Source organism: Heptranchias perlo, chromosome 2, assembly GCF_035084215.1.
Source record: "Heptranchias perlo isolate sHepPer1 chromosome 2, sHepPer1.hap1, whole genome shotgun sequence".
NCBI classification, from domain to species: domain Eukaryota; kingdom Metazoa; phylum Chordata; class Chondrichthyes; order Hexanchiformes; family Hexanchidae; genus Heptranchias; species Heptranchias perlo.
Window position 1 is genome coordinate 90,777,822 of NC_090326.1, and position 16,074 is coordinate 90,793,895.

Here is a 16,074-nt window from a genome sequence, read left to right on the forward strand (position 1 = left end):
GTCAACCACATTAGTGTGGTACCGGAGCCACATAAAGGCCAGACCGGGCAAGGACGGCACGTTTCCTTCCCTAAAAGGACATTAGTGAACCAGTTGGGTTTTTACCACACTCCAACATCTTAATGTTCACTTTTTACTGATACCAGCTTTTTATTTCCAAATGTTCTCAAACTGCTAGATTTGAACTCGTGTTCTGTGGATAATTAGTCCGGGCCTCTGGATTATTCGTCCAGTAACATAACCGTCACACTCCTGTACCCTGGACTGATACCATATTTGGGTAATGGAAATTTGGGTCAATTACTTCTTGTGGAAAAACATTCCATGCTCTTAATAGCTCTCTGTGTATAAATTAATTTCTCCCAACTTCTCCACTCACTTTCTTGGTGACAGTTTTAACTTGATGACCCCTCAACACTGACTTCCTACCAGAGGAAATAGTCTTTCCCTATTCACCTCATCAAAACCCATCAGAATTTTAAAAACCTCTTAAATCTTTTCATAGCCTACTTTGTTCCAGTGGAAATAATCCCAATATCTCAAATCTCTTCCAATAACTATAGTTTCCCTATCTCTGGTATTATCCTGGTGAGTCTACACTGTACCAGTCTATGGTTTTAATGCCCTTTCTATAATGGGGTCCCTACAATGGCACAGAGTACTTTAACTGGTCTAACCATTGCCTTGCACATATTTATCGTACCTTCTCTCACTTGCAGCTCCTATTTAAAACCCAACATGCTTATGGTGCTCACACTTGCAAGGAATTATATATTTGTAGCCCTAGGTCTCTTTGTTTCTCTACCGTTTATTGTCTTTCCATTGAGTGTATACTTCCATTCCCTGTTTTTTCTCCTAGATGCATTTCCTCATACTTCTCCTCATCTGTCACTATCTGCCCATTCCCCTAATTGTCTTTATCTTCCTGAAGTATGCTACAGTCCTCCTTGCTGTTTGCCATTCCCTCCTACTTTTGTGTTATCAGCATATTTGGATATCATGCTCACTATACCCAAGTCAAAATTATTCATTTATATCAAGAATAAAATCGACCTAGCCCTGACCCCTGGGCTATATCACTCTCAATCTTTCTCCAATTTGAGCAGCACCCATTAATCTTTTGTTAGAACTGCTCATGTGCACTGCAAATTAAGCTAGTTCCACGTCTCTCCAGATCAACAGAAGAGACCAACATGACAGCTAGCTCATTATATCGTAGGCAGTCAAGATGACATGTTTTAATATAGTTTGAATAACCCAAGTTGTTTCTCTTTTATCAGTGGATATGCTCGAGAACTGTATAGTCGATATGTCCGAAACCAGGACAGTTCAGTTGTGAACAAAATGCAACAAAGGTACTGGAAGACCAAGCAAACACTTATTAAAGTGACTGGGAAGAAAGAAGATGAACATGTTGTTGCATCAGATGCAGACCTTGACTCCAAATTAGAGGTAAAAAAAGTGGATAGTGTTATTCCTAAGTGACTTGCATTAAGTTGAGCCAAATTATGTGTGTATATTTTTTTGTGTTCAGCTTTAAGTTTGTTTTGATTTATTTGTCCTTAATTATCTTATTTTTCAAAAATTCAATTTTAGGCTTCAACAAAAATTTACATTTACACAGTCTTTTTTGAAAAAAAGATTCTGAAGTGGTTTGCAATGGAAATCGATGGGGGAACAGATGCTAAATCATAGAAGGAGAGATTAGGAATGACCAAAAGCTTTCAGTAAGTTTTTGGAAAGATATAGTGGGATAAGGAGGAAGTTTGATAGAGTAGGACCAAAGGCAGCTGAAGGTTGTGTAACCAAAAGTGAGGCAAGGAGAAGGGTTGTATATGACACTAGAGTCAGAGGACCAAAGGATGCGGGAGAGGATATTAGACTGGAGGATTCAGAGATAGGGTGGGGCGAGGCTGTGAAAATCTGTGAAATCTGCATTAATGAAGCAGAAGTGGCCTCAAAATGGGGTCAATAGACTTACAGTGCCATTAACACCGATTCTTTGGCTGCCACAGGGGCCTACTGCTGGTTAGCCAAAGCGCCCAACTGTTTCAGGTAGTAGCCCCTTTTTAATATGCCAATCGGGGTCCTATGACATACAAAGGAGCCCGTTTGCCATTTTAGAACAGAACTGGTCGGAGTGTGCGCCGTGCACTCACCGACTAGTTTTTCTGTTTTGAGGCATTACATTTTATGGCATAAAAATTCTTTCTGGTCTAAGTGGCATTTTTATGGCTTGCTGATGCATGTCTCACATAAAATCCTAGTGGACTTTGTTTTGAGCTAGATGTAATAAATAACTCATCAGATAGCTAGGGGAATTGTTTTCAGGATGATAGCCTGGTAAAAAATATTAATTACTCTATCGAATAAGAGTTTGGATTTTCTTCAAAGACACTCATCTATAATAACTGAAGCTTTTTGTTATTTTCTTGTGACCCAAAACCTTGGGAGGCCCGTTTGGTGTTCGCAGATCGCCAGTCAGAGTCAAATGAGGCCAAAGGCTCAAAGTTACTCTGCCTCTTTACCACTGGAATGGGTAGTTAGCTGGCACCTTCTGCTGGCTGGCCGGCTGAAAGTTAAAATCTGTTCGAAGTACAGAATTCCCTCGTAGCCCAGCAACTTCTCCTGATACTCTCCTGAAGCCATCTTCTGATGTAGGGGGCAGACGGAAGACTCGCCCATTACCCACCTCCAACCAGAACTAGGGCAACTTGTTAAATGGGGACAGAGAGAGAACGCAATGCATCTAGATTTCTGCCCCCGATAAGCATTCTGCCCTTTCAGGCCCATGGTGCTTTATAAGGAAGTGGAAGTGTTGTGCTGTTAGTAATGGGAAGTGATTTGGGAGGGAGTGTTGATTTTGTAACTATGTTGCAGTGATGTAGGAGTAATATGGGGAGGAAAACATTGAGGATTTGAGGTGGAAATGAGTTGGGTAAAGTGGTAAGGGATAGTGAGGAGCAGTGAGCTGTACAGGGGTAATGAGTAATTGGGGTGAGCAGTGATGGATAACTAAGAATTTGCTTAGATGGGAGTAAGTAATGATGAAGGCAGTAGTTAGTATTTGGGGCAAGGATAGTGAGTTTTTTTTTATTCGTTCGTGGGATGTGGGCGTCGCTGGTGAGGCCAGCATTTATTGCCCATCCCTAATTGCCCTCGAGAAGGTGGTGGTGAGCCGCCTTCTTGAACCGCTGCAGTCCGTGTGGTGACGGTTCTCCCACAGTGCTGTTAGGAAGGGAGTTCCAGGATTTTGACCCAGCGACGATGAAGGAACGGCGATATATTTCCAAGTCGGGATGGTGTGTGACTTGGAGGGGAACGTGCAGGTGGTGTTGTTCCCATGCGCCTGCTGCTCTTGTCCTTCTAGGTGGTAGAGGTCGCGGGTTTGGGAGGTGCTGTCGAAGAAGCCTTGGCGAGTTGCTGCAGTGCATCCTGTGGATGGTACACACTGCAGCCACAGTGCGCCGGTGGTGAAGGGAGTGAATGTTTAGGGTGGTGGATGGGGTGCCAATCAAGCGGGCTGCTTTATCTTGGATGGTGTCGAGCTTCTTGAGTGTCGTTGGAGCTGCACTCATCCAGGCAAGTGGAGAGTATTCCATCACACTCCTGACTTGTGCCTTGTAGATAGTGGAAAGGCTTTGGGGAGTCAGGAGGTGAGTCACTCACCGCAGAACACCCAACCTCTGACCTGCTCTCGTAGCCACAGTATTTATATGGCTGGTCCAGTTCAGTTTCTGGTCAATGGTGACCCCCAGGATGTCGATGGTGGGGGATTCGGCGATGGTAATGCCGTTGAATGTCAAGGGGAGGTGGTTAGACTTTCTCTTGTTGGAGATGGTCATTGCCTGGCACTTATCTGGCGCGAATGTTACTTGCCACTTATGAGCCCAAGCCTGGATGTTGTCCAGGTCTTGCTGCATGCGGGCTCGGACTGCTTCATTATCTGAGGGGTTGCGAATGGAACTGAACACTGTGCAGTCATCAGCGAACATCCCCATTTCTGACCTTATGATGGAGGGAAGGTCATTGATGAAGCAGCTGAAGATGGTTGGGCCTAGGACACTGCCCTGAGGAACTCCTGCAGCAATGCCCTGGGGCTGAGATGATTGGCCTCCAACAACCACTACCATCTTCCTTTGTGCTAGGTATGACTCCAGCCACTGGAGAGTTTTCCCCCCGATTCCCATTGACTTAAATTTTACTAGGGCTCCTTGGTGCCACACTCGGTCAAATGCTGCCTTGATGTCAAGGGCAGTCACTCTCACCTCACCTCTGGAATTCAGCTCTTTTGTCCATGTTTGGACCAAGGCTGTAATGAGGTCTGGAGCCGAGTGGTCCTGGCGGAACCCAAACTGAGCATCGGTGAGCAGGTTATTGGTGAGTAAGTGCCGCTTGATAGCACTGTCGACGACACCTTCCATCACTTTGCTGATGATTGAGAGTAGACTGATGGGGCGGTAATTGGCCGGATTGGATTTGTCCTGCTTTTTGTGGACAGGACATACCTGGGCAATTTTCCACATTGTCGGGTAGATGCCAGTGTTGTAGCTGTACTGGAACAGCTTGGCTAGAGGCGCAGCTAGTTCTGGAGCACAAGACTTCAGCACTACAGCTGGGATGTTGTCGGGGCCCATAGCCTTTGCTGTATCCAGTGCACTCAGCCGTTTCTTGATATCACGTGGAGTGAATCGAATTGGCCGAAGACTGGCTTCCGTGATGGTGGGGATATCGGGAGGAGGCTGAGATGGATCATCCACTCGGCACTTCTGGCTGAAGATGGTTGCAAACGCTTCAGCCTTGTCTTTTGCACTCACGTGCTGGACTCCGCCATCATTGAGAATGGGGATGTTTGCAGAGCCTCCTCCTCCCGTTAGTTGTTTAATTGTCCACCACCATTCACGACTGGATGTGGCAGGACTGCAGAGCTTTGATCTGATCCGTTGGTTGTGGAATCGCTTAGCTCTGTCTATAGCATGTTGCTTCCGCTGTTTAGCATGCATGTAGTCCTGAGTTGTAGCTTCACCAGGTTGGTACCTCATTTTTAGGTACGCCTGGTGCTGCTCCTGGCATGCTCTTCTGCACTCCTCATTGAACCAGGGTTGATCCCCTGGCTTGTTGGTAATGGTAGAGTGAGGAATATGCCGGGCCATGAGGTTACAGATTGTGGTGGTATAGGTGTAATGAGTAGTTGAGGGGACTGTGAGGTAGTGGGCAGTTGAGGGGGTGAAAAATTTGTCTTGGGGTTGTGGGTATTGGGGAGGGTTAAGGGTTTTATGAGTGCACTTTCCAAGAAGGGATTGGGAGAAATGGTAATGGTTCAATGTTTGCATGATCTAAAATATCGGTTGACTGAATCATTTAGTTTTAATTTGAAAATGCAGTTTTGTATTTGGAAACCATTTAGTTAACGAGTAGTAAATTGAATTTGAAGTAGAATTTAATAAGTGGCAGTGTTCAACTGTAATATTTTCCTGACTGTCTATTTTTAATATATTATGCAATTGCAAAGGGCAGTAATGAACTTTTTGTTTTCAGCTAAAGAATTGAATCTTGTTGAGAATTGTAGCACAAGCTTTAATGGGTATATCCAATTGAGATTTCATTGGTAACATTGGAAAGTAGATTTAGGTTTATGTTTTGAAGTGAGAATGAATTAACCCATCTTGAACGTGAAAATATTAATGAAATCCTGAGACACAACTATAACCTTACCAGTTTCCAGTGAAGAATGGGGCACCGAGATCAGAGACTAGTAGTCTGAGCCCTGACATGAAACTAGCCCATGATATGGGCGATAAGGAAAAGCGGCAGTAGATGGGTGAATGTGGGCGTTATGAGCAAGATGGGAACAACTTGTGGTTTCTTGCTGTGAGGAAACAAGGTGCCTGAGATGGGGAAGATCATAGGCCCAAAAGTGTGGAGTCAGGTGAGGCAAGCAGATAGAGGGGACACTGAAAGGGGAAAAGATAAATGTTAGAAAGAAAAAAAAATAGGGAATGGAAATAAAATTTGTACCATACCCTTGGTGGCAGGAAAGTTGAATTAGAAAATATGCTGCTGGATATGGACATATCTGGGAGTTGCAGTTTTAGAGGCGCAACGTCGCTGCCTATGGTGGGCATACTGGAGGTAAGTTTAATGGTAGTTTGAGCAATTGTTATATCGTCACCCATTGAAAGTAATATAAGCAGGCATTATTTCAAGTGTTATCAATTATCACAAGGTGTAACAAAATCTTGTGACACAAGAAGTAAGAAAGTGTGGCAACAGGAAATGCATAAATTTTAATATACCTAGCACATCTTCTGTGTCATTGTTCACAGTAAGTCAGAGGTTTTATAAGAATGCTAATGTTATGCCAAGTAGTACAGGTATTCAATATTATGAGAGGTTTTCATAAAAATAAATCAGGAAAAATTTGAAAGGGATTTGGGAAAGGGCAGGGGAATGAGACTAACCGGTTAGCTCTTTTAGAGAGTGGGCACAGACATAAAAGGCCAAATAGTCACGTTCTGTGCTATTAAATTCTATGACTCCATAGAATTACCAGAGACACTGACTTGTCAACATTGGGGTACCTGTGGGACCTAGGAACACTGGGAATAGGGTCCAGGGTCTGGCAGTACTCTGATGGAATTTCAGGGTATAGCAGTATTTTGAGGAGGGAATCCCAGGGTCTGGGAATACAGGGATTGGGATCTCAGGATTCTAGGAACTCTGGGACAGGGACTAGGAAGACTGAGAGGGTCTCGAGACCTGGGAGAATTGGGGGCGGTTCTGGGATCAGAGAGCCCTGGATGTGCGTCCTAGGGATTTGTAAGCACCGAGTAGGAATCCTGGGATCTAGGAGTGGAAGTCTGGGGAGGGGATCACAGAGGCCAGCAAGACTGAGGAAGGGGTTTTTGAGCTTTGGAGAGGCAAATTATTGTGGGTTGTTGGGATCTGGCAGCATATCATGGAGCAGGCTCTAACAGCCTGTGGGGCAGAGGGCCCAGGAGAATGGGACCCAAATTGCCATTGGCCTCTTTTGAACCATTAGGTCCTAACACCCCACCCTGCTCCTATCCTTCAGCCTTCCCCCAAACAGCCCCCTATATGTGCCCTCAGGTTCGCTTTCGCCCATCACTTTCCTCATCAACAACTAGTTCCTTTTTCTACGTCCAAAGCAAAATACTGCGGATGCTAGAAATCTGAAATAGAAACAAAAAATGCTGGAAATACTCAGCAGATCACCCCATCTGTGGAGAGAGAAACAGAGTTAACGTTTCAGGTCAATAATGAAAGATCATCGACCTGAAACATTAAGTCTGTTTCTCTCTCCACAGGTACCGTCTGACCTGTTGAGTGTTTCCAGCATTTTCTGTTTTATTTCCTTTCTTTATGTTCCTACTTTCAAATAGTTTGGCTTAAATGTTATTCTTTGTAAAATTAGGGGACAGAAAATCATGGTTTGGGATGGGCAATTTCCTGATATGCACTCTTGTTGTGTACCAGGAGTGCAAGAGTGGACATTTTTGTGCACTATTATTGAGTTTGTTGACTTATGTAAGGGGTAATTTACACCTTAACCCCCCTGGGCGGTAATCTAGCAGAGCTGTCCGATTTTCATCACATTGATTTCATAAACAAAAACGAACCAATTTCTAGGCCGATGTGCCCTATCAAAAATAGAGTTGGGAGCAGAATACATAAAACCTTTTAAAAGTGAAGTGGATAGATACTGAAAAAGAAAAATTTAAAAGTCTATTCAGAAAGGGCAGCAGAATAGATGGGGACTAAATGGATAGATCTTTCAGAAAATCAACACAGGTGGGGTCGGAGACGTGGTCTTAAATCTGCCATCATAATGTTAGTTAGGAATCCAAAACTTGACATCGTAAACCAACTTTTGTGAGACGTCCAGCATTTCCAGACAGTGGCCACTTGATGGCACTGCAGCAGCGTCTTATTTCCAGCACCAAAAATCAGGAAGTTCGAATAGCAGCCATCCTCCCCGTGCCTAATGGTCTTAACTCTGCCACAGAATATCGACTCGCTGCCTTTAAAATTTCCTCCTCACTTCCCAGAAAATCAACCCTCACTTCTGGGATAGTGTTATCAGCTTCTTCACCAATACAAAGAAATTGAGCAGGATATCCATCATTGCCTGGTTGTCCTCATCCTCATCACTGCCTTTCAAAGATCCCTTCTTTGGCTCTATGCTTACTCCAATGTACTTATAGAAGCCATTATATTGTTTTATGCAGTCCTAATCTCATGGTCTATTTGTGCTTATACAACCTGTTTTTTTTAAACCATCCTCACCCTATTCTGATACTAATATCTATCTACCACTGAACCTATATTTGAGGAACACCCTCTTTTTTGCACAGTGCCACATACATTGGGAAATGTAGCTGAGAGAACTCAATGGACGCCAAGTATAAAAGACAGGTAAGTATAAAAGTAAGGTAGAAATGAGATATCTAGCCATGACAGAAATAGTGTGACAGGAGGAAGTACTTACGGGTGACTGAAGAGAAAATGCATATTAGACGCAAGATTTAATATATTATTAGTACATTACCCATGGATTTGTTGATGGTGAGTCAGAGTATGTTGGTTCCTTTAGCTGTGCAATCAATGTGGAGTGTGGTTTGGGGTCTTGCATTACTTTGGTGGGGGGGGGGGGGGGAAACGGTGGGTGGCGACGTAGGATCCCAGGATCTGGCAGCACACAAGGCATCAGCAACTGAATCACTGTTTCATTGCACTTTCATGTTTCTACCAACCCATAATGTCTCTTCAAACCCCTTACCTTTATCCTCCATTTTTCTCTACAGCTTTCTCCACTTCCCTTCACCCCAATGTTCCCTCTCTTGCTTTCTCCCATACCCACCTTTTCTTCCCCTGCCCCCTCACCCTTCCCCCTTACCCAATTTCTCTTGTTTTCTTGTATTCCCCTCTCCCAAACAGCAGCAATCATTCACAAAAATACAATTTTCATTATTATATCATTCTGCCAAAAAGGACATCTTCAGCATGCTTTCATTCTGCTAGTCAGTCATGCTCAGTTGTCACATTACTTCTCTGAGGTAAGGTGGCTGTTGTCAGAGAATGATTTCAGAAGTCAGAGTCACAGTGGATGCACTGGCACTCCATGCCATACAGATCCATAGTAGAAGCCTCAACCAATGTTCAGACTGCGTCCAGTATATATAAGGATGAGTTTGCCAGCACATATGGATTTACAACTAACGTACTGATCCCAGAAACCGTAATTGTGGTCAGCAACTGCCTGAATAGTCATTGCAATCAACCTTTGGTGATTATAAAACTCCAGGGAATCCTGCTGCAATGCAGAAATTGATATATGGGCCCAGAAATTCCCCAGCACCTAGCCAGAATTCTGTCTGTCAGTAAACTTTGCCACTGACCCTGCCAAGGCTCATGGAAACAGGATGATCAAATGTTTAGCTGATTAGGAGCACATCTGCTAAAGAGGCCAGAAACTCTGACTGAAGTTTGCCAGGATGAGGAATGTTGCCAATTGCCCCGCCCCCCACCCAGAAAGGCAAAGATACTGCCTCCATCAGCTCCCAGTGTTACGGGGCCACTTTAAAGATTTTTTAAAAATTTACGTCCCTGATGTTTGGGCATCCAGGCCTCAATTTAAGGTAAATCCCCCTTCCACTGTTGGCAAGATATACCCAATGAGACTAGGTGTGCCTCTGTTAATGCTACGCTGGATCTTAACTGAAGGCCAGAATACAGGAACTCACGGCTTAGGCAGTCGTCGTTAACAACCACCCCCCCCCCCCCCCCCGTCCCCCCCCCCCGTCCCACCTCCTTACATTGACGGACTTGTAGGGATGGTCCAGCCTTACAAGGCCATTCCAGAAACTTTGCCCTGTTGCTGAGTCCCAACATATCCAGGTCCCAGCAAAGTTTACAGCGATTCTAGCAGACTCCCGCCAAGGTTAGGGCAGAGAGTCCACTGAAATGGCCATGGAGTTTTGGCTCCCAAATACTCAAATACTCCATCGTTTTCACCAGCTGTTATGGGGAAGCCAGTTTCCTGTCGGAAATCAGGCACAGTCATCTCCCAGTATTACTTTAAAGAACACTAGTTGCAGCATGTCAACAATTCTAATACAGACTTATCGAACAATTACATTTATGATTGACAGTGCAACAATAAACAAATGTACAGTCTTGTGGTACTCTCAAAATGTTCCTGATCACCACAGAGCCATAGCTAGTAGACTTCTTCTGCAATTGCACAGTGAAATGTTGTCAACATGAAATGAATGTATGTAATTTATCTACAATAAAAAAAAGATATCCATGCGTAGGTGTAAATCCTTGGGATGCTTTCCTCCTAAAATTGCTTTTTTATGGAGCATGCTGGAAAATCACAACACTATTGCCAGTTTTTTTTTATGCACAATAATAATAGACTGTAATAATGCCACATTTCTGATCTGGTACACTATGATAAGATTGCACTAATACCAAGAATTGTATGACATGCTGTGTCAAAGCCTTCTTAACACTCTTCATAAGAACATAAGAAATAGGAGCAGGAGTAGGCCATCCAGCCCCTCGAGCCTGCTCTGCCGTTCAACAAGATTATGGCTGATTTTCTACCTCACCGCCATTATCCTGCACCATCCCTTTAATATCTAGAAATCTATCGATCTCTGTTTTGAATGTACTCAATGACTGAGCCTCCACAGCCCTCTGGGGTAGAAAATTCCAAAGATTCACCACCCTCTGAATGAAGAAATTTCTCCTCATCTCAGTCCGAAATGGCCTACCCCTTATTCTGAGACCGTGACCCCTGGTTCTAGACAACCCAGCCAGGGGAAACATCCTCCCTGCATCTACCCTGTCGAGCCCTATAAGAATTTTGTATGTTTCAAAGAGATCACCTCTCATTCTTCTGAACTCTAGAGAATACAGGCCTAGTCTACTCAATCTCTCCTCATACGACAATCCCGCCATCCCAGGAATCAGTCTGGTTGCACTCCCTCTATGGCAAGTATATCCTTTCTTAGGTAAGGAGACCAAAATTGTACACAATACTCCAGGTGCGGTCTCACCAAGGCCCTAAATAATTGCAGTAAGACATCTTTGCTCCTGTACTCAAATCCTCTTGTAATAAAGGCCAACATACCATTTGCCTTCCTAATTGCTTGCTGCACCTGCATGTTAGCTTTCAGTGACTCATGTACAAGGACACCCAAGTCCCTTTGAACATCAACATTTCCTAATCTCACCATTTAAAAAATACTCTGCATTTCTGTTTTTCCTACCAAAGTGGATAACTTCACATTTTTCCACATTCTTGGAATACTGTGTACAGTTCTGGTCACCCTATTATAGAAAGGATATTATTAAACTAGAAAGAGTGCAGAAAAGATTTACTAGGATGCTACCTGGACTTGATGGTTTGACTTATAGGGAGAGGTTGGATAGACTGAGACTTTTTTCTCTGGAGAGTAGGGGGTTTAGGGGTGATCTTATAGAAGTCTATAAAATAATGAGGGGCATAGATAAGGTAGATAGTCAAAATCCTTTCCCAAAGGTAGGGGAGTCTATAACGAGGGGACATAGATTTAAGGTGAGAGGGGAGAGATACAAAAGGATCCAGAGGGGCAATTTTTTCACTCAAAGGGTGGTGAGTGTCTGGAACGAGCTTCCAGAGGCAGTAGTAGAGGCGGGTACAATTTTGTCTTTTAAAAAGCATTTGGACAGTTACATGGGTAAGATGGGTATAGAGGGATATGGGCCAAGTGCAGGCAATTGGGACTAGCTTAGTGGTATAAACTGGGCGACATGGACTTGTTGGGCCAAAGGGCCTGTTTCCATGTTGTAAACTTCTATGATTCTATATTCCATCTGCCATGTTCTTGCGCATTAACTTAGCCTGTCCATATCCCCTTGAAGCCTCTTTGCACCCTCCTCACAACTCACATTCCCACCTAGTTTTGTGTCATCAGCAAACTTGGAAATATTACATTTGGTCCCCTCATCCAAATCATTGATTTAGATCAGGCCCAAGCACCAATCCCTGCGGTACCCCACTAGTCACAATCTGCCAGCCTGAAAAAGACCCATTTATTGCTACTCTCTGTTTTCAGACTGTTAACCAATTCTCAATCCATGCCAGTATATTACCCCCAATTCCATGTGCTCTAACTTTGTTCACCAACCTCATGTGTGGGACCTTATCGAAAGCCTTCTGAAAATCCAAATACACCACATCCACTGGTTCCTCCTTATCTATTCTACTAGTTACATCTCAAAGAACTCCAATCGGTTTGTCAAACATGGTTTCCTTTCATAAATCCACGTTGATTCTGCCAAATTCTATTATTATTTTTTAAGTATCCTGTTATCACATCCTTCATAATAGATTCTAGCATTTTCCCTACTACTGATGTCAGGCTAACAGGTCTGTAGTTCCCTGTTTTCTCTCTCCCTCCTTTCTTAAATAGTGGGGTTACATTTGCTACCATCCAATCTGCAGGAACCGTTCCAGAATCTATAGAATTTTGGAAGGTGACAACCAATACATCCACTATCTCTATAGCCACCTCTTTCAAAACCCTGGGATGTAGATCATCAGGTCCTTGGGATTTATCGACTTTCAGTCCCATTAATTTCTCTAGTACTTTTTTTTTACTAATACTGATTTCTTTCAGTTCCTCATTCTCACCAGACCCTTGGTTCTCTAGTATTTCTGGGAGGTTTTTTGTGTCGTCATCTGTGAAGACAGATACAAAGTATTTGTTTAATTTCTCTGCCATTTCCTTATTCCCCATTATAAATTCTCCCGTCTCTGTAAGAGCCTTGGCCAAACTTTCCCTTTTTCCATACCTATAGAAGCTTTTATAGTCCGTTTTTATGTTTCTCGCTAGTTTACTCTCATATTCTATTTTCTCTTTCTTTATCAATTTCTTGGTCCTCCTTTGCTGAATTCTAAAATGCTCCCAATACTCAGGCTTACTGCTTTTTCTGGCAACTTTATATGCCTCTTTCTTTGATTTAATACTACCTTTAAATCTCTCTTGTTAGCCACGGTTGGACCACTTTTCGTGTTGGGTTTTTGTGCCTTAAAGGAATATATATTTGTTGCAAATTATGTATTAATTCTTTAAATGCTAGCCATTGCCTGTCTACCATCATACCTTTTAATGTAATTCCCCAATCAACCACAGCCAACTTGCGCCTCATACCTTTGTAATTTCCTTTGTTTAGATTTAAGATCCTAGTTTTGGATTGAACTACATCACTTTCAAACTTAATGAAGAATTCTATCATATTATGGTCACTCTTCCCTAAGGGCTCCTTTACAACAAGATTATTAATTAACCCTTTCTCATTGCACACTGCTAGATCTAAAATAGTCTGTTCCCTAGTTGGTTCCTCAACATACTGATCTAGAAAACCATCTCGTATACATTCCAGGAATTCGTCCTCCACAGTATTAGTGCTAATTTGCTTTGCCCAATTTTTATGTAGATTAAAGTCCCCCATCATTACTGTATTACCCTTGTTACATGCACTTCTGATTTCCTGCTTCATACCGTGCCCTACATTACCACTACTGTTTGGTGGCCTATAAACAACTCCCATCAATGTTTTCTGCCTCTTGCTGTTTCTTAGCTTCACCCAGACTGATTCTGCATCTTGAGATTCTGAGCCAAGATCCTTTCTCACTTTTGTACTGATCTCATCCTTTATTAACAGCGGTACCCCACCTCCTTTTCCTTTTTGCCTGTCCTTCCTAAATGTCGAATATCCTTGAATCTTCAGTTCCCAGCCATGTCTCCGTAATGGCAATTAGATCATACCCATTTCTATTCATGCCGTCAATTCATCTACCTTGTGAATGCTACATGCATTCAGATAAAGTGCCTTTAATTTTGTCTTTTTAACATTCTTTCCTATTTTGACCTTATTTGCTGCTGGCCTTTGTTTCCGCTGCCTTCCAATTTCACTTACTACTTTTCTGCCTTCCATTTCCAGCTTTGTTACTCTCCCTTCTGAATCTCCTCTCGGGTTCCCATCCCATTCATAAATTTAAAAAATCCATAGGGGCATAATTTTATCTATTTCCACTAATAACTGATGAAATTTCAATGCCTTTCACCGGTTCTATTCATCAAAATGCCTTAGTAGTCCAACAATGCAAACAAATATTTGGAAAAGGCTGTGGAATAGAAATTGATAAGTATTGCATCCGTTTTTTGTGTGTAAAACAGGTGCTAAGCATATCAATTTAGCAGTGGGACAGTCTGCGCAAGGGTGAGCCCCACTGCCAAATTTATGGGGACCATAAAACAGCTTAACTTCTGATTTGCTGGGGTGAATTTCCCCTGGGGTTCCCCAGATCGTCCGCTGTAACTTCAATGGAAGAGGCGTGGATACTGCAGAAAAATAGCATAAACACTGTTTACCAGGATTTCTGCAGCTCTTCCACCGACGTTAGGGCAGATGAGTGGGAGAAACCCCATGGACATTCTCCCTGCAGGAGAAAATATATTAGCACATCACCTGTGGAATTGCTCATGGTAAATTGGATGATGTGCTCTTTATAATGATGGGAGGACAATATTATTCTGTCGCTAAGCTACAGCTGTATTTAACTGGCTTATCCCTTTTACCCTACAAAGGTAAATAAAGGCAGACTGGGAATAACTTATGATTAATTGCTTTTTGTGGGGGAAATTTGCACATTAGAATGTTCTTGTTAATTTTCCAGCTAATAGGTACCACAATGGACTGACTACTTTTTTTTTCTCTTTTGTTTATAAATGTAGCCATCTGGAGTGTGATGTCTGCACTGGATGTACTGTTTTTATATCTAGATATGCCTTTTTCATTTGGGGAAAAGTGACTACTAATTCAATAAAAATTACCTTGAGGTCTATCTCAAAAGTGACTGCAATTCTGATTTTAAAAGTTTCACAACAGGATTCACTCAGAGCACGGGTTAAAACATCCAGACAAGCACAGTGCACACCTTTAAGCCTAATACACTTGGGGTGGGACTAATGGCAGATTTACAGCCATCTGGTTTCGTCATTACTCTGTAGACAATGATAGTAATTTGATTTTGATACTCCAAGTCGCCAATATGGACGTTTGAAGGTATTGGCCCTAGTGACCAACCAGCATTACTGCAACTGTTGGGCATCCTAGTAGCAAACCTGGCACCTATTATCCCTTGCAAAGTCTCCTGGTAAGGCCCTCTGCTTAATGTTATTTCCTCATCATATGCGATTACTTTAATCCTGTTTGTTTTTCGAATTTTGTTTAGGTATTCCATTCCATCCAGAGAACGTGTATGGAACTTTTGAAGGTTATTGAACAGTACCAGAAACGGATTTGTTGTATGTATTTTATTTACTGTTCTGTACACAATATTTAACTGAATATTTTCCATACATTGGTGTCCATTTATTTTACTATTTGTACTTTGTCATAAATTTAGAACTGAATATTACAGGGAGATCGTACAAAAAAAAATTGCAAAATTAGTAATTAAAATTATAATTCAATATAAGCAGTAATTTAGAAACAAATTTAATAGGAACAAGAGTAGGCCATTCTGCCCTTCGAGTCTGTTCCGTCATTCAATTCGATCATGACTAATCCGTATCTCAACTCCTTTTGACTAATGTATATTTTGTCTAATCTCAAAATTTGGATTTGGAGATAAAGGCATGGATTCTCCTCTTCCTACTCATAGTCCTGGACCCATTTTCCTAGGTTGGGGTTATTAAGTGTGCAGAGTGGGCTCCCGTCATATCCCTACCAGCAAGTAGGAGCCATCCACTGCAAGGATGGAGTATTCTGCGGGACCACCACTGCAGCACCAGAAGAGCGGGAGGCCACTCAAAAGGGCAGAAGAGCCCTGAAAACTAGATCCAATTTTTTACTGATGACCTCTGCTGACACTGAGGCCTTCAAGAGGTGATAGTTAGAGGCGAAATGGAAAAAGAGGCCACTAATCGGGCTTCTTCCTCCATCCAGGGGCTTTGTGGCCTTCCCACTGCTAGCCCAAGACCACCTACCGGA

General features: G+C 42.7%; 1 protein-coding gene across 4 annotated transcripts in view; it reads left to right on the forward strand.

Moving 5' to 3' along the window:
- The window catches only part of ica1 (islet cell autoantigen 1), a 164,663-nt gene that overhangs the window by 14,076 nt on the left and 134,513 nt on the right, over positions 1–16,074 (forward strand). For all 4 annotated transcript variants that reach the window (XM_068004038.1, XM_068004052.1, XM_068004031.1 and 1 more), the window contains exons 3-4: positions 1,281–1,452; positions 15,314–15,386. In XM_068004038.1, coding sequence (XP_067860139.1) covers positions 1,281–1,452; positions 15,314–15,386 — 245 coding nt within the window. The remainder of the gene's footprint in view (positions 1–1,280; positions 1,453–15,313; positions 15,387–16,074) is intronic.